This window comes from Trachurus japonicus, chromosome 6 (genome assembly GCF_045865225.1).
Source record: "Trachurus japonicus isolate A0001 chromosome 6, Traja_1.0".
Taxonomy (NCBI): domain Eukaryota; kingdom Metazoa; phylum Chordata; class Actinopteri; order Carangiformes; family Carangidae; genus Trachurus; species Trachurus japonicus.
Window position 1 is genome coordinate 1603202 of NC_140912.1, and position 18701 is coordinate 1621902.

At 42.5% G+C, this 18701-nt stretch overlaps 1 protein-coding gene across 6 annotated transcripts in view; it reads left to right on the forward strand.

The window, feature by feature from the left end:
* The window catches only part of ppp6r3 (protein phosphatase 6, regulatory subunit 3), a 36235-nt gene that overhangs the window by 6166 nt on the left and 11368 nt on the right, over window positions 1–18701 (forward strand). For 3 of the 6 annotated variants that reach the window (XM_085778231.1, XM_085778232.1, XM_085778235.1), the window contains exons 6-18: window positions 286–351; window positions 684–796; window positions 2172–2285; window positions 2750–2876; window positions 3203–3355; window positions 11465–11614; window positions 12010–12074; window positions 12284–12399; window positions 12657–12742; window positions 13061–13147; window positions 14678–14775; window positions 17675–17729; window positions 18133–18263. In XM_085778231.1, the coding sequence (XP_085634357.1) occupies window positions 286–351; window positions 684–796; window positions 2172–2285; window positions 2750–2876; window positions 3203–3355; window positions 11465–11614; window positions 12010–12074; window positions 12284–12399; window positions 12657–12742; window positions 13061–13147; window positions 14678–14775; window positions 17675–17729; window positions 18133–18263 (1361 nt within the window). The remainder of the gene's footprint in view (window positions 1–285; window positions 352–683; window positions 797–2171; window positions 2286–2749; window positions 2877–3202; window positions 3356–11464; window positions 11615–12009; window positions 12075–12283; window positions 12400–12656; window positions 12743–13060; window positions 13148–14677; window positions 14776–17674; window positions 17730–18132; window positions 18264–18701) is intronic. The other 3 variants (XM_085778233.1, XM_085778234.1, XM_085778236.1) reach the window with 1 other exon arrangement.

Consider the following 18701-nt stretch of genomic DNA (forward strand, 5'->3'; position numbering starts at 1 on the left):
TATTTTCTACTTGAACAATCCTGACAGGTCTTGAGATGCCATTAGTCCTTGTGATGTAAAATAATTAAACTGAAATTGTTGCCAAATAAATTTCAAGGCTTAAATGAAGATGAAGGTTTAGATTTAGAGAGTGTTGTATTGGTTGGATCTGTCATTGTGTCTGCTCTAGTTACAGCCATGTCCTTTGTGTCTCATTATACGTTTAGAACGACATCGATTACCAGCAGTTGTTGTTGAATGTCTTATTTGATTCACATGCTCCATCTGTCTGTCTCCGTCTTCTAGTGGCTAAATGAGGAGAAGGTAATTCAGAGGCTGGTGGACATGGTGCAGCCTTCTCAAGACGAGGATGTGAGTTTCTTCCTTTGGTCATCACAATATTGTCATCCTCTGTGGGCTATTAGTGAAACTGGGAACAGTTTACATTACGCATCAAAATTGATGAGAGAGACAATTTGCATGCACTTTGCATCCGGTGTGAACGCACTGTAAGGATTAGTTCGCTTAAATTAGGAAAACATGATATAGCTACTGAATCCTGCAGATAAATTCCATTTTATTGTGTTTGCTCAGGAAATATTCAGACTTTGATTTGGGTATTAGAGCTACTTAGTTCCAATTGAGTAACACTTGAGCTCATAGATTTACAGTTCATTTTCTCACTTCTTTTTGTCTTGACACAGAGACACTCCAATGCCTCCCAGTCGCTGTGCGAGATCATCAGACTGAGCAGAGATCAGATGTTCCAGGTTCAAGGCTGCTCAGAGCCTGACCCACTTCTGGCCACACTTGAAAAGTATGTACCGTTTAACCACAACAACTCTTATTGTCATGATGGTTTTCTCTAGTGTGTTGGACTGTGATCCCCGCTAAGGTACTGAGGCTGGTTAATTGAAAAACAGGGCTCGACATCAACACCCAGTTGCCCACACTCCTGTTTCCAAAGGGCAATAAACTCTGTTTGGGCGAGTAAAATGTGAAATGTAGTAAAAAAAAAAAAAATTGAAACAATTAAGACTGCCTCTTACAGTGCAGCTTTCTACAGCTTAGCATAGTCATGGTCTTCAACAGGAGACAGCTGGGGACAAAATGGGTTATTATGATTAAAAACGTGTTGCGTCACTCGCATGCTGGCTTACTGCACCGACTCTCACCAAGCTGCAAAGTTCCTCCAGCACGACTGCAGCCAAAGAGATTGTACATGCGAGTGTGTGAATTGCACATGTTGCATTTATGGTCTGATCCCTGCACTTTTTTTTTTTTTTTTTTTTTTTTTTACATTCCTTGTGTTTATCAGTGTGAGTGGTGTTAGCAGTGGCCTGTAAATTGCAGACAACTCTAAACTTATTACCAAGTTAACTCAATTTCAGCTTTAACTCCGACAATTTAAGCACTAACCTCGGCTCCCCTCGGGGGAGCATCACTGGCAGACTTAGACCCTCAACACTTCAGGGGGAGAATGAAATGGTCAGATTCAACAGAGCCAGGGGTTTCATTTGGCTAGGGCCCATCAGAGCTGAGCTCCAACTCCTCCTTTTTTTAGGCCTCCCAATAAATCTAATTGCACGGAGTGCAAGTAACACTGTTTGACAGAGTTCAATCCCCCTGTTCTGTGTAAGTGTGAGGTCGCAGTGTGATCAGATGTTCACAGCACCAGGACAGAGTAACAGTGAGTTCCTGGAGCGTGAGTGAGAAATCTCCGTAAATTTGTTATTGCCACTTATTCCCATTCTGCTGCTCTTCAGCCGTGTGCAGGCATGCTGCAGGTGTCTTGAGTGTGTCAACGTGGTTGCTCTATTTCTGTTTTCTGCAACAAAAACAGGTTTTTACCTTTGAATATCATGGATGCTGGATTAAATCGGTTGGCACAATTTTACATTTCCGTTTAACATGATCAAGAAGGAAGCCTCAGAGCATCTGTCTACTATAGCCCTTTAAAAAACCAGGCGCAAACAAATTATGTGCTGGTGCAACAAACTGAGAAAGTTGTCAGTAGCATTGCAAATAACAAAAAAGTGAGCTTGTCCAGCCTCCTAAAACAGGCCACGGGCCAGGCAAAAGTAATAAAACTAAAAGGAAGATACCTGAGAGCTTTTCCCTGTGTAACTGTTATAGCCACTGACTTTTCGTCTGCCTTCCTTCATCTTTGTGACTGTTTTTTTTCTTCTCAGACAAGAAACGGTGGAGCAACTGCTGTCAAATATCTTCGATAAGGAGAAAAGTGAATCTGCAATTGTCAGTGTTATCCAGATCCTCCTCACGTTGTTTGAGACACGGAGACCAGCGTATGTCATGTTAACTATCTCAAATATTTTATTTTGCCTTCAGTTCATCGTGTTCATTCATGCAGAGTACAGTCCAGTAATGTAACTGGCAGATATTAGTTTACATAAGATGATTTTGGTTTAATACAGTTAGTATTTTATTTTATTTTTTTATCAGCAATGATAACTACTCACCAAACCTATGGATACTAATCAACAGTTAAATCAAGTTAAAATTCAAAGCACTGCGTTCATAGCACCACCAAACACAATTACAGTTACATGGACCATATATTACTATACAACGAACTAATAACACCAGTCTAAGTCTACCTCCATCATTACCAGTGTGTAAACATTACTGTGTCGGTGGAGGAAGTGTGTTGTTATACTTCAGTATCAGATTTTTAACTCAAAATGATTTCTTAATTCTGTGACCGTAGTGTTTGAGCTGTGTCATAAGATGTTGGCTTTCCATGTTGTAGGTTTGAGGGCCATATGGAGTGTCCCCCAGGGATGTCCCATCCTTCATTCTCAGTCAACCACAGCATCCTGGAGGCTGTGAGACCCCGACTTAAAGACTTTCATCAGCTGCTACTGGAACCCCCAAAGGTTAGGGTGAACTTGACCAATGACTGTATAGTTGTAAAATAAGTTTGCAGCATGTATATTAAATCCCTATAGTTCTATCCATTGTCAGCTCTGTCTAGTTTAGTTTTAAATGGGTACATTTAATCCAACATTTGTAAAGACACTGATGTTCCTAAAAGTGCAGAATTGTAATTGATAGCAGAGCGAAAACTTTTCATGAATCAGATGAAACATGGGCTAGTCACAGAGGTGGTACAGTATTTTCAGAGTTTTCTACGTCAAGTGCATAAGTATGAATGTATCCAAGTCAGATGTGTATATTGAGCAGTGGTCTCCTCTTCCAACAGAAGAATGTGATGAAGACAACGTGGGGAGTGCTGGACCCCCCAGTGGGCAACACCAGGCTTAATGTGGTCAGACTGGTGGCCAGTCTTTTGCAGAGCAACACACACAGCATCAACACAGAACTTATTAACCTCAACACGCTGGAAGTCATACTAGTGAGTACTGTTTCTGTCTGCAACATTTCACAATGTTTTTTGTTTTCTCATTGTCTTATTATCAGGACTATCATTGTTCTGGCACCTGAGCGCGTAGCGTTGCACACATCACCAGACAGCTAAACATTCTTTAACTCGACTGAAGTAGCTAGGTATCTTCAATGATGAGTAGGCAAGACGTGCTGTCGAGATGAACTCCGTTTTATTGAAGGTACAGCGTTTTTATGACGAGTTGTTTTAATCATGTGAAACTGTAAATAAACCAACACAAAAATAGCAATGAAATAATGTAAATACATCTTATGAAATACAACAAAATATGAGCAGAAATATTTTTTATGCACACAGATTAATCATTCTACTCACACACAAAGCTGCTCCAAGCTCTGCACAATCAGATGAGACCGAGTAAAAAAGGAGAAGATTTCAACCCATGCGGCCCTCTAGTTTTTTCTTACTTCCTACCACTGATCATGTGACCTGGTTAATCATGTGACCTGAACAACCAATAAAAATGCAAACATCTAAAACACTGAGAAAAGAGCTGCATTCCTCTTAATGACCCATAGGAGGTGCTATAACATTTTACATAATAAAACACATGGAACATCACACTCCCCGCCTGGTATTGAACGCAATACCACTATGAAAGACAAACACTTAGGGAGTTAAGTAAAAGTCTATGTCATCCTAGGGAGACATTAGCACCACCACCTCCGTGATGGGCCGAAGGAAGGTCTTAGAGGTCTCTCCTCTGACAACCTTGAGCTCCACTTTCCTGACCTTCCCGTCGCTCGAAGGGAAGGTTTTTGTGACTAGCGCCATGGGCCACTGGTTCCTCTCCACTTGGGTATCACGAAGAAGCACTATGTCTCCTTCCTTGATGTTGGGGCGGCTCCTCTGCCACTTCGACCGACTCTGGAGCATAGGGAGATACTCGCGTCTCCACCTCTCCCAAAAGGTGTTGGCCAAGTGCTGGACTTTCCTCCACTGCTGGCGATGTAGATCTGCGTCGACGAAGCAGCCTGGAGGAGGAGGACTGCAAACTTTCTGGGTAAGGATCATGGCTGGAGTAAGGAGCGATGGAGCACTCACATCTGTAGAGATGGTCGTCAGAGGTCTGGCATTAATTATGGCGGACACCTCTGCCATGACTGTAGACAGAACCTCGTGAGAGAGGTTGGATGGCTGAATCTGGGACAACATGGAATCCAGAATCCTCCTGGAGACCCCAATCATCCTCTCCCACACGCCGCCCATGTGGGAGGAATGAGGTGGATTAAAGATCCATGTACAGCCTTCTTTGCTGAGGAACCGGAAGACGTTAGGCTCCTTGTCGTCCTGAAGGAGTATTTTCAGCTCCCTGCATGCCCCTTTGAAATTTGTGCCACAATCGGAGCGTATCAGCTTCACGGGACCCCGAATGGCGAAAAATCGACGAAGGGCGTTTATGAAGCTTGATGTGTCCATGGCCTCGATCAGCTCTATATGAACAGCGCGCACACTGAGACAGGTAAAGATCACTGCCCACCTCTTGCTGTTAGCGGCACCTCCACGTGTGCGTCGAGTAGAGATACTCCAAGGCCCAAATACATCAATGCCTACGTTGGTGAATGGTGGCTCTTCGCTTAACCGATCTGAAGGGAGGTCAGCCATCTTTTGCTCGGCTGTCCTTCCTCTGAGCTTATTACACGTCACACACTTGTACAGATGTCTCGCAACGCATCTCCTGACACCAACCATCCAAATGCCATCGGCGTGTATCGCTCCCTCTGTAAAGATCCGGCCTTGGTGCTTAACTCTCTCGTGATAGTAGTTGATGAGTAGACCACCGACATGGCTTCGACCAGGGACAATGAGAGGGTGCATTTCTTCTGCCTTGAGAGTCGAGTGACGAAGTCGGCCCCCAGTTCTCAAGAGTCCATCACTATCGAGCATAGGATCCAATTTCCTCAATGGGCTGCTCTTCGGGATGTCCATCCCTTGCTTCAGACAAGACATCTCAGTCTGATATGCTTCACTCTGTATACATCTGATGAGGACCTGTCTCGCTTTGAGCAGATTGTCAGACGTGTGGACTTTTGAACATTGATGCCAACCTTTACATTCTGTTTTTCCTCTTGTACTCTTGGCTCTCATGGTCTCCGCGATGTGGATCAGAGTGGCTATGGCTCTGATGAGAGATTGCCAGGTTGAGAACCTTTCAAATCGTTGAGAGCCCAGGTTTGTGTCGGTGCATGCCGTGAGGTGAGAACGCACTTCTGCATCCGAGTCTGGGTTCACAAGGTCGTAAGATGTCTCCACAGGTGCATCTTCTTTCATGGGTAGCAGCAGGAACTTGGGCCCGGTGAGCCAGCTGGTGGTTGAGAGAAGTTCCGCAGGTACTGACCTAGTCGCTACATCTGCTGGATTCTGACTGGTGGGTACGTAGTGCCACTGTTCAGGGCTTGAGAACTTCCTGATGCGCTCTACCCTATTACTGACATACACGTAAAATCTGCGGGTAACGTTGTAGATATAACCCAGCACGACTTTGCTGTCAGTGTAAAACTTCATGTCATCAATCTTGACATCCAATTCTCTTGACACCAGCTCTGCAATCTCAACAGCGAGGACCGCAGCTCCCAGCTCAAGACGTGGGACCGTATGGACTGTCAAAGGAGCTAATTTAGCCTTCCCAATCACAAATCCTACATGGTCTGTGCCGTTGCTATCCAACACCTTCAAGTAGACCACTGCAGCGATGGCTTTTACAGACGCATCCGAGAAGATGTGCAGCTCAACACGCTGGGCGTTGGAGATAGATGCACTAGTGTAACAACGTGGAGTCTCAAAGTGTTCAAGAGCTTGTAATGAATCTCTCCAAGCGATCCACTCTCCTTCCTGCTCTGCTGGGAGAGGCTCATCCCAGTCGATGGTGTCTTGGGTTAGTTCTCTCAGCAGAAACTTTCCTTGAATGGAGATCGGTGCTACTAGGCCGAGCGGATCGAATAAACTGTTTACAGTAGCAAGGACACCTCTCCTTGTGTAAGGCCTTTCGGTGCTGGAGACCCGGAAGGTGAATGTGTCTTTGCACAGGTCCCAGTTCAGTCCTAAGCTACACTGCATTGGAAGAGAATCACTATCAGGATCGAGTTCCTTCAAGTTCTTGGCGTACTCGGAGGCCGGAAATGCTTGCATGACTGCGGGACAGTTGGATGCAATCTTGTGGAGGCGTAGGTTAGACATACCCAGCATACCTCGTGCTGCTTTGAGTAAGCTGACAGCTTCATTTTCTGATGGCAGAGATGTGAGGCCATCATCTACATAGAACTCTCTATGTATGAACTCCTTTGCTGCAGAGCCAAACACCGGTTCTCCGTACAGCGCAGCTCTTCTGAGGCCATAGGTCGCCACCGCTGGAGAGGGGCTGTTGCCGAATACGTGAACCCGCATCCGGTATTCGACAACCTCATCTGTAGGGTCATTGTTCTTGAACCACATGAACCGAAGAAAGTTCCTGTGATCTTCCCTCACGAGAAAACTATGAAACATTTGTTCGATGTCTGTGGTGACAGCAATCTGTTCACGTCGAAAACGCATCAGAACCCCCAATAATCTATTGGTCAGGTCTGGCCCGGTCAACAGCACATCATTTAGAGACACCCCGAGATGTTTGGCGCTGGAGTCAAACACGACTCTGATGTCACCAGGCTTGCGCGGGTGGTACACTCCAAACGTAGGGAGGTACCAGGACTCTTCTCCCTCCACTAATGGTGGAGCCAGTTCTGCATGATTCTGATCGAAGATCCGTTGCATGAAGGTGACAAACTGTTGCTTCATCTCTGCTTTCCTATCAAGAGTGCGGCAGAGAGATTTAAAGCGACTCAGAGCTTGCTCCCTGTTGTTCGGTAGACGTACTCTTGAAGGGCGGAATGGGAGTGGGGCTACCCAGTTATTTCCTTCGTCAATGAACATCTCTTTGTCCATTAGCTCGATGAACTGTTTGTCTTCAATAGAGGGGGCAATCTCGTTGTCCTCCTCTGTGCGCTGGAAGATCTTACTTCCCAAAGAGTCACCTTCAGTGTGTTGGACTGTCAAAAGAGAAAGTGGTGCGCCTTTGAGACTATGAGGACCGTGAGACTTCTGACTGTTCACAGTGGGCTTCTCCTTAAGAGTGAGATGGTTTGGACAGGGTGTGAAGTGAGAATGACGTCCATTCTCAAGAATGTGAGTATGGAACACGTTAGCATCTTTGGGTTTGTGAGCTGTGCCTAAACAGGCTTCCCCGATGATGACCCAACCGAGGTCCAAGCGCTGGGCGTATGGTGCGCTGTTAGGTCCGTTGCGGTGTTCTCTCACCTTGTGGACCTGCAGAACATCACGACCAAGGAGAAGGAGGATCTGAGCCTCTGGATCAAGGGGAGGAATGTGCTCAGCCAAAGAGTTAAGGTGAGTGTGATACTTGGCGATTTCAGGAGTAGGAATCTCTGACCTATCCTCTGGGATGTAGTTACACTCTATGAGAGTCGGGAGATTTATGCTGAAGCTTCCATCCAAAGTTTTTGCAATGAAGTTTGTGGCTCTCCTCCCAGACATCTCAGTAAGACCAGCACATGTCCTAAGAGTATAGAGTGACTCTGTGCCCTCCAGTCCAAAGAGGTCAAAGAACTCTGATCTAGCAAGCGATCTGTTGCTCTGATCATCAAGAATGGTGTAAAGTTTCACTGACCTGTCTGGTTGACCCTTAGGATGAACTGTGATAAGGCAAATTTTTGAGCAGGAGCGTGGGGCGTTACCCTCTCCGCAAACCTCCGTGCACTTTGAGTTCACAGTAGGAGACTGATCACCCTTCTCCTCCCCGCCGTTCTCTGACTCAGGGGTCTGGCTAAGCCACGGAGCTGGTCCAGGATGAAGAGCCGCTACGTGCTTGTCGCTGCTGCACTCTTTGCACTGTACTGCGATTTTGCAATCTTTGGCATAATGTTTGCTTGAAGAACAACATCTAAAACATATGCCAGCTTCTTTGAGATAAGCCTTGCGTTCCTCGATTGCTTTGGCTCTAAAGCCTCTACAGTGTTTAAGGGGGTGAGGCTTTTTGTGAATAGGACATTGCCTACTAACATCTGGCCTAGCACTAGGCGTCCCTGTGTCGTCGGGGTCAAGCATAGAAGAGACCTCTGTTTTGTGTGAGGAGACGAAGTTCCTAGAGCTACTCATCTTTTTTACTGTGTTGTTCGGCTTCATTATTGTGTCTGCAGAAGAGAACAGAGAGAAACTTGGGTCGTTCCGGATGTAGGCCTCTCTACAGACAAACTCGACAAAGTAGGCAAATGGTGGGAAATGTACCTGATAATTAGCTTTGTAATTACTCCCATGAGAGATCCATTTTTCCTGGAGATTGAATGGCAGTTTCTCTACTATGGGTATCAGGCCTCTCGCAGTATCCAGGCAAGCCAGTCCAGGTAGGTTCCCCTCACGCTGTGCTGATGCTAACTCTTGTAGCAGGTCGCCGAGCTCTCGGAGCTTTTGAGGATCCTTATTGGTGACCTTGGGAAATTTCTCCAGTCTGTCAAAGAGCGCTTTCTCTATCATCTCTGGAGATCCATAACACTCATTAAGACGAGACCACACCGTTCTCAGACCTTGAGCTGGGTTGCTGATGTGTACTGCTCTGATCCTCTTCACATGTGCTGAAGACTGTGGACCCAGCCACTTGGATAGCAGGTCGAGCTCTTCACTTGGGGTTAGTTCTGTTCCTTCAATGGAGTTTAGGAAGCTCGACCTCCATGCCCAGTAGCTTTCAGGACGATCGTCAAATCTGGTGAGACTGGAGCTGAGCAGTTCCCGACGGACGAGGAATCTGGCAATATCACCAAAGCCTGTACGGTCAGCAAAGGGAGTGTGAGGAGCTTGGTTGCTGAGAGTGGGTGTGAATGGTTGTTGTGGCCTCGTGGGGTAGAAGGTATGAGGGTTAGCATCAGGATCTGGCTTCAATAGGAGAGTAGTTGGAATACGTGGTCTAACATCCGCAGGACCATCGAAGAGGTTTGGAGTGGCACTGCTCAAGATGGCGGGATTGTATAGTTGAGGTTGACTCTGTGGTGGTTCAGTGAGTGGAGGCTTAGAGTCTTCCTGTGAATGACGCTCAACATAATCGTTGGTCCTTTCTTGGGGGGATTGAGGAGGAAGGAGGAAGATGTTGGAAGCTCTGGAGCCTCTGGAGCCTTTCTCTATATCTGCTGCTGTAGACTCGAGAGCTTTGGCTTCTGCTTCTGCAGCTGCAATCTTTTTGTCTAGCTTTAATGTAGCGAGAGCAGCCTCCATTTTAGCCTTTTCTACCAGCAGTTCATTTTCTTTCGGAACAAAAGTTGCACAGGCACGTGCAGCTAAGACCTTAGCCCTAGCCTTAGCAGCAGCTAAGCTAGCAGATGAACTTTTTGAACTTGAGCTGGATCCGCTAGAAACTGACTTGGCAGTAGCTCCCTCTTTAGCTGATGAGCCTGCCTGCTGTCCTTCTGTAGGCGACGTGGCATCCATCTTAAAACGTATAGGGAGATCAGGCTAGCACTGCTGAAGCCGCTAATGAGTTGTACTTCTCTTTTCACTAGCGTGTTGTTGTGTAGAACCCGCTAAATAGCTGTGTTTTCACTGTTCTGGCACCTGAGCGCGTAGCGTTGCACACATCACCAGACAGCTAAACATTCTTTAACTCGACTGAAGTAGCTAGGTATCTTCAATGATGAGTAGGCAAGACGTGCTGTCGAGATGAACTCCGTTTTATTGAAGGTACAGCGTTTTTATGACGAGTTGTTTTAATCATGTGAAACTGTAAATAAACCAACACAAAAATAGCAATGAAATAATGTAAATACATCTTATGAAATACAACAAAATATGAGCAGAAATATTTTTTATGCACACAGATTAATCATTCTACTCACACACAAAGCTGCTCCAAGCTCTGCACAATCAGATGAGACCGAGTAAAAAAGGAGAAGATTTCAACCCATGCGGCCCTCTAGTTTTTTCTTACTTCCTACCACTGATCATGTGACCTGGTTAATCATGTGACCTGAACAACCAATAAAAATGCAAACATCTAAAACACTGAGAAAAGAGCTGCATTCCTCTTAATGACCCATAGGAGGTGCTATAACATTTTACATAATAAAACACATGGAACATCACAATCATAGTTAATGTGTTAATCGTGATGCGATTAATAAAAATAAAAAAATGTGTTAATTTCTTTTAATCGCAGCCCATTTTGTCCTCTACTGTCCCACACTCCAGTCCAGTAGGTGGCAGTAAGGCACCTTCAAGTTGGTTGCCAACCACCAATAAATTCCATAGAAAAAGAAGCAAAATGTAAAGTATCCATAGATCTGTTATTGTCATTTAGTCCCATTCTGCTGTTGCTGCTCCTCGTGTTCCTACACTAGAGAACTTGTTCTTTTTGTCACCAAACGCAGCTGCTCCCTCTCTGACAACCTCACTCCGGCTGATTTTTAGATACCACCGGTATTCTGGATGTTACTTATGCTTTCCATTCATATTGCTGTTATTTCAAGCTAAAACATTTTTTTTTAGATTAATCGCGATTAAAAAATGTAATCTTTTAACCTGTAACCCACAACAGAACTGACATGTTAGAGGATATTGATTGATCCAAGACTGTACATATATATAATCTGTAATATTTTTGTGGTGTTCATGGATGGACAGCCTTTGTTTATCACCTTTTGAGTAATAATAAAGAACAATAATAATTCAGCAAGTCCAATGGGCTGAGGTGTCAGTCAAACAACAGCTATGTCATCCAAGTATTTCTGGATGTGGCAAGGCTTCGAGAGAGTTGTTTGAAAAGTCCTCTGTATACAGAGTGAACAGGAACAATGCCAGAACAGTCACCTGTGGAGCCCCAGTGCTGCTCATCACTGTCCCCCGAGACACAGAAACCCAGCCTAGGTCTAAGGTCAGAGACCGACTGCCAACAGCTCAGTATCCTGAAGGCAGATCCTCTCTGTCACCGCGATATGACTGGGACAACACCATCTGTCACTGAAGTCTGAGGGGAAAAACAAGGCAACGTTTTAACTGATTTTTCTGTTTTGTTTTGCTCTACAGGACATGTATTTCAAATACATCTGGAACAACTTCCTCCACATTCAAGTGGAGATCTGCACAGCCATGATTCTGGCTATGCCCCCCGCCCCCACTGACATCCAGCCAGACACAGAGCAGGAACATGCCAGAGAGAGCATCCTTATCAAACATGTAAGATCAGAAAAGAAGAGATAAAGACATTTTTGTCAGAGTATGAACTTTGTTGCAAAATTGTAAAAGTTGACTTTCAGTTCAGCTGTATCGTTAACATGTTCCGAAATGTTGCTGTTTATTCAGTTTGAGTTGTAGGCCAACATAATGCAACTATTGGTACCATGTACCAAATATCAGGTGTTGTGACATTTACAATTAATATTAAATTAGATTAATACTTACAGTTGTACAAATGATAGAAGATGGTTGATGGTTGACAAGTAAATACTACATAACTGTACACTTCAATTTGTGTGTGACAGGTTGTGTATGTCAACATGTGCATGGCAGCAGTATGCGTTTTATTGTAGGTGTACTAAAGGAGTGTTTCATTTCCTTTTTTCCTCTACCAGCTGTTTCAAAAGTGCCAGTTTATACAGAGAATTGTAGAAGCCTGGGGCTCCAATGAGAAAGAACAGTGAGTATCCTACTTTGCTGCAACTGACACCATATTTAACCTTGTAAATATGTTTTTGTTGTGCTAGAATAATACACAACACACTGTCTGCAAACCCACCTGTGCTCTGTCCTTTACCATGAAGTGTAACAATAAAGAGAGTGACAGTTGGTTTCTGTGGTCAAAGTAAAATCAAGTGACAATGGGATGTTTTCTTGTGTGTTTCTTAGGGCGGAAGGTGGTCGGCGGCGAGGCTACATGGGTCACCTCACCAGAATAGCCAACTCTATAGTTCATAACTGTGACAAAGGCCCTAATGGACCGCAGATACAACAGCTCATCTCAGGTAAGGGCTTGTATCCTTCTAACGTCATCTGTCCTGCCGATAACCTTTATTCTCAGCCCTCAAACATTGTACTACAGTATATTTTGTGTTGTGTAAAGTCCTCATTTTGCTGTAGGTGGATGGAGGTTCTCCTTTCATGTCACTTGAGCAGTATTTAGGCTGTTTATCTGAAAAGAAGCACCCTTTAACAGTTTTGTTTAACATGGAGTGTATAAGGACGGAGTATGTATATGCTGTGTGTGTGTGTGTTGACACAGAGCTACCAGCAGAGGACAGAGACAAATGGGAGGCCTTTATTTCTGGGCAGCTGGCTGACACAAACAAGAGAAACACTGTCGACCTGGTGAGTAACTACGAGATGAACTCTCGATGTCAACCTTTCATTCCACTACAAGCTGGCTGTACAATACAGTTATTCAGACAGTGAGAGTTTTTCTTATTGTGTTGGCTGTTTAGATCAACACATACATTTAAAATGAAACAGTGAGTAATCCACCTCAACACTTGTCCGAGCTTTATTAGCACAGCACGGTAGATTTAGAAGAAAGGCTTAGACCAGAGTGGACTGCAGCACAGCAGCAGTTATTCTATTACAGCATGCATGGACAACCAGCTGTTGGACAAATTTCTTCACTTTAAGCTAAAATGAAATTCTCTTTAGGTGAACACACACCACATCCATTCTTCCAGTGATGATGAAGTGGACTTTAAAGACAGTGGCTTTCACCAGGACTCCTCTTTACAACAAGTAAGACACACATACACGCATACGAACATACACACATATATACAAAGCAGACCCATAGCCACGCAGACTTAAATAGATGAATTTGGATATTTTTTAGCCTTTCTGTGTTAGTCTTACACAACACCTCTGTTCAATAGATGCAGACATCATCTACTTCTAATGCATGGAAGCATCTAGGAATCAGTCTGATGTTTTACAAAGTCACTTTTAACTCAGTTTGCATAGGAAGGAAAAAGCTCACAATTTAATTTGATTTAGATTCTTATATGATTCGATTGAAAAATTCAATTCTCGCCTCACAACAATTGTCAGTTAGTATATGACATAATATACCTCATATATGTAATTTGGTCAGATGTGCAGTGCTCCTTGTTTCAGTACTGGAGCGCACCAATGATGTGCACATTAGAAGGCTTTATGCTGTGACTTGTTTCCAAGGTTATGTATCTCTATGGTGACAAGTTTACATGTATCAGTCAACTAGCAAAATGTAGCTGTAATGAAAAGATCCATTCAGAAGAGAAGCTGCAGTGCAGGCCGACGACAAGAGAAGCTAACAGGCTACACTGTGAAAATGTAGCATGCATTTCCAGCAGCACAGTATGTCCAAGTTTGTTTATCAGGCCGACTTTTAAGGTAGAAGTTTAGAAATCAATACACCTTGAATGCCAAAATGAAAACTTTGAGCATTTCATGTGTTTGTCCGCTGACATACACTTAATAGATGATCAGGTCTCTCCCCAAGGTTGGGAATGAAATGTGCCCGAACACTGCCTTTAATGAAGTGAGAGCGAGTTCAATTACTTTTTCCTTTATGTTTTCCATTACTCATACTGTGCTCAGGCCACGGAGGAATACCTGGGCAGAAAACCAATGCGACACCATCTCACAGGCTGGCGAGTTTAACTCTAATCAGGAAAAAATGTAAAGAAGTGCCATCACAAGATAGAAAAATGTGTATCATCATGCCTTTATTTTATAACTTCACAATTTAAAAAAAAATCATGATCATACATAGATGCCCTGGTTTTGTTAGTCTACTTCCCATTCCCACAGTTAGAGAGTGACTGCCACTGATACATGATATTAACTATAGCAATCCTGAACAGCAGCCTGAAGGAAATTCTGCATGGGAATCGCCTTATAAATTGTAGCCCCTCCTGATAGTCTGCATGTGAGGCGTTTAAGGGACTTCTGGCCTCAAGCTTTGTGACTATGGGTCATGCACAGTAACAAGCTACAAAAACATCTCTCTACCCAGTTTTCAATTAATCCACTTAACTACTAATGTGATTTAGGAAAGTTCAGATTAATGGTGAATTGAATAGAATTCACCTTTTTCCTCAAGTAATGATAAAGTTTTTTGGCATCTGACTGTAAATGCATGTTTGTGCTTTTTAACCTGTGTAGCATACATGTTATACATTCTTTGTTGGTGTATATATTTGCTATGTATCTGTACTGAAAGTAATGACCAGCTTTGTATAGAGCCAAGACTATATCATTATCGTTGGTCTTGGGTTTTGCCAGGCCTTTTCTGATTATCAGATGCAACAAATGACGTCCAATTTTATTGAGCAGTTCGGCTTCAATGATGAAGAGTTTGCTGATCAGGACGATGTTGTGGAGTGAGTACTCATCCTGCATGACTAGACTTCCTGTTATAATATTACTGTGTAACACTAAAGGGACAGGACATTCACAACATTAAAAAGCTGGCAGCGTGGATTTATTTAATTGCATATCACTTCAAAAAGAAAGAAAAAAAATTCTTTGACCCATTATTGTCGCACAAATTGCATTTGATGCCATACTTGTTGGCATTAAAATCTAAATACCATTGCCACTGATTTAAATTAAAGCTTAATTAAAAGAGAAAATCATATTCAGCTTTTTTGTTGTTGTGTGCTGTCCCTTTCTACCTTCTTCAGGGCAAGCTGGTTGTGGGGGTGTAATCTTCTGCAAAGGTTATGGGTTGCTGGAGAGATGGTAGCTGCTCAATGATTTGAAATGTCTGGGTTCACTAGAAACAAACAGCTTGTGGGATGAAATAGAGCATTTTTCTCTTGACAAATTTTGGGTTTTACATCAAAGAGTCCAATTTCTTTCTCTGTCACAAAAAGAAAGTTGTTTGACAAAATCAGTTAAAAATACCAGTTCTAATTGTGTCAGCAGTGCAAACAATTGTCTAATATATTTATCAATTGAAACTTCAAATAAAACTTTCTCAGCACGTTGACAATTATCCGTTCTCAGTGAGAGAATAATGTTGCCACAACTGGCAGATTAACACACATCAACATTTCTACCTACCTTCAATTCAGTTCTAGATGGTAATGAAGGCCAGAAAATGATGTCGAATAAATTGATTCATTTTGAAATTGATAATTAAATACACAATTAAATGCAAACTAATGTCGTTTTGGTTATGACATTTGTTTTTATATTTATTTCTACATGAATTTATGCATTTCAAAATTAATTAATCAATTAATGCTTAATTTATTGAGTTTCCACTCAGATTTTATTCTATCTAATCCAGACATTGTTGTTCACTCGATACAACTCTGCCATTTAACAAACTGTCACAACCAGTCCCACTTTTTGGTCAGTCCCCAAGACGTCCTGCAGCAGGTCTCTAACCCCATGGACTGTACACCCAGATGTCTTGGGCTGCAGCTACTGATGGTTCTGCTTCTGCTCAGGTTTAGATGAGTCCATGTCTGACCTTGAAGGCTAGTTGTTAAACAGTTAAGTCTCTGCTGACCAGCCTGCTAAATGTTAAAGTTCTTCACATAGCACCTTTTAGTGATGTGACCTGTTGGTTGTCACCAAGTTGGCAGCACCAAAAAGACAAAGCTCCTGGTATCCAGTCAAGGTAGTGGTACTACATCAATCCACTCCATCAGACTGCTATAACCAATCCAGTTTAAGACTGAAGTAGGACTGCCTACTTACATAGATGAACAAATGCATACATTAATGAATAATACAACATAGAAATAAGTAAATGCATACATTTCTGAATGCATAAATAAACATAAACATATAGAAAGGGCACAAATGTTTCATTTTGCATTTATTTATGTATTTATACCTACTTCTGTCATTTTTTGTCCTTCAAAAATGTTACCATGTGATGCCACTTTAGGATAAAAAAAATGCATGAGTGATTAAATCTCTGTTGAGAAAATGTAACATGTAAAACTTGTGAATAATTGACAGAACTGCTCTATTGGTGCTACGCTCCCATTCCAGTTTAAGTGTAAGGTCTGTCTGGTGTTCCTCCCACCTGTGCAGTCTTGATACCTGGAAAGTATCTGACATTATTGTGGAATGTACTCTGGACATCTTTTGCAACCCTGCTGTGCCTAAAAAGAATGACAAAAAAACAAAAAAAAAAACAAACATGTTGTGTACTGGTCAGATACCCACCAGTTGTCACGAATGCACAAGTTGGAAGGCAAAGTGGGATTAGGTGACATGCCATTTGGGAAATGATGATTGTCCTGACTGTACTAAATGCTGATATTAAATTGCAAGTGGTGGGTAAAAGTAATGAGTGGTTAGATGAATGAATTCCAGAGTGTGAGGTTTGTAGGCTGGTAAAAGCTTTTGTCCACTTACTGTCGTTGTGTTGTTTGGTGGAAAGTATAATAGCTGAGATTAAAAAGGAAGGAGATATTTAAGTATAAGTATTTTAGTAGAGTTGGTTAACAAGCTGAAGATTAGTTTAGTCAAATAGTTTCCAGCATTGAAAGAGTCCCAGGTGTGTTTAGCTCCCAGTCCAAAAACCTGAAGCAAAGAGGGAAACTGTTAGTCTGCCTTAGTTAAACGTGAGTAACACAGATTGTTCAATTATATTGTTTTCCATCAATCTTGTCACATAGAAAATATCGGATATAACAGAAACTGATTTTACAAAAATATATTTGCACCTGTTCTGTTATAAGACTTAGTGTATATGACAGGCACTGTTGGAACGTGCGTTACTCACCCCTGACTGGGTGAAGATAACTGTTTCCTTCTGTACCCAGTCTGTGCTGAGCAATACTAAGATCTGATCTCATATTAATGCCATGGGACTCTGTTTAAGATGGCAAACAGCTCCGCCTCATCCAGATGACTGACCCCTCCTCAAACCATTTATATAATTTCTCCAATTTTGGATACAGAAATATATTTTAAGAAACCATGTAACATTTGAAGTGAACTATTTATTTATTGGCTTGCACTGTGTCTTCTACTATTGCTTCCCTATGTACGACTGTGCTTTTCCTAGTTTGATTGGTTCACAATCCAAAACATGCATGTAAAGAACAAAAGTGTCTATCAGGTTGTTCCCTCAGCAGTGTCTTAACATCACCATGAATCTGGCATGGGACAAGAAAAGTTGAAGTTCTTGTTGCAGTAATGAATATGAAGTATTAGAGCTGTGTGCTAGAGCCTGTCTGCCTGTGTGTAGCCATATATGTGGATGTCTAACGACCCTAACTAAACTAAACTCTGTTCTCTTTAACATTGCAGTATTCCCTTTGATAGAATATCAGACATCAATTTTTCACTGAATACAAATGAAAGTGTAAGTACTTTGATTATTAATCTTGAATTCATACACAGTCATTGAATGAGAAGAGAACGTGAAATTCCCAACAAATAAAAGTGCTGTTGTTTATATTTTGTGATACCGCTGTTAACATTCATAAGCAGATACCACAGAATGAGATAAGGAATTCAGAAATGTATTGGCAACTGTATAAAGTGTGAGGATCCATCTTGATAGGGATGAAATTGAACAAAAAGCTTGGAGCAACAGTGTGAATACAGACATGGATGTACTGTAATTTATCTCCAGGGAGAAGTGAACACATTAATGTCTGCTTCACGGCTGATTGGCTTTTGTTCTGTACCATCTAACTGTGATCTACATATATATGTGATATGAACTGCTTTTCTGAGTATGTGTCCCTTGTGTGTTTCTCCAGGCGAACATAGCTTTGTTTGAGGCTCGCTGCAAGGAGAAAATCCAGCAGTTTGAGGATGCTGGTTCAGATGACGAAGATATCTGGGATGAAAAAGATGTCACCTTCGCACCGGAGGCCCAGAGACGCCCCAGGTCAGTTAAAAACGCACAGATGTTTTTCTTTATAATGTCACAATGAATGAGCTTCTGTTGTGACTTTTACAGCTTCGAGGCCAGCATCCCTCCGGTTAGAATTGTCTGTGCAACCAAATATACAGGACTTATAATAGTGTAAACATCTGCAGCCATTTTGCTGTAAAGCATCACACTAGTAAACATGGGCATTGTTCTTTAGTCCTTCTGGGTTTTTAAGTGGGGGCTTTTCTCTGTTGGATATTCATGTAAATCAAGTCTTCTACTATTCTAGTGGAAGAAAACTCAGAAACGAGTGAGTGAGGAGAAATTGGGTAGATAAAACACTCACACTGACCAACTTTCTGTTGATTATTTGATGAACAACTGTCGACAACACTACATACTTTTTGTCATTTTTATTGTATGTTGTGATTTTAGGGTTTTTGTTGCTTTTAT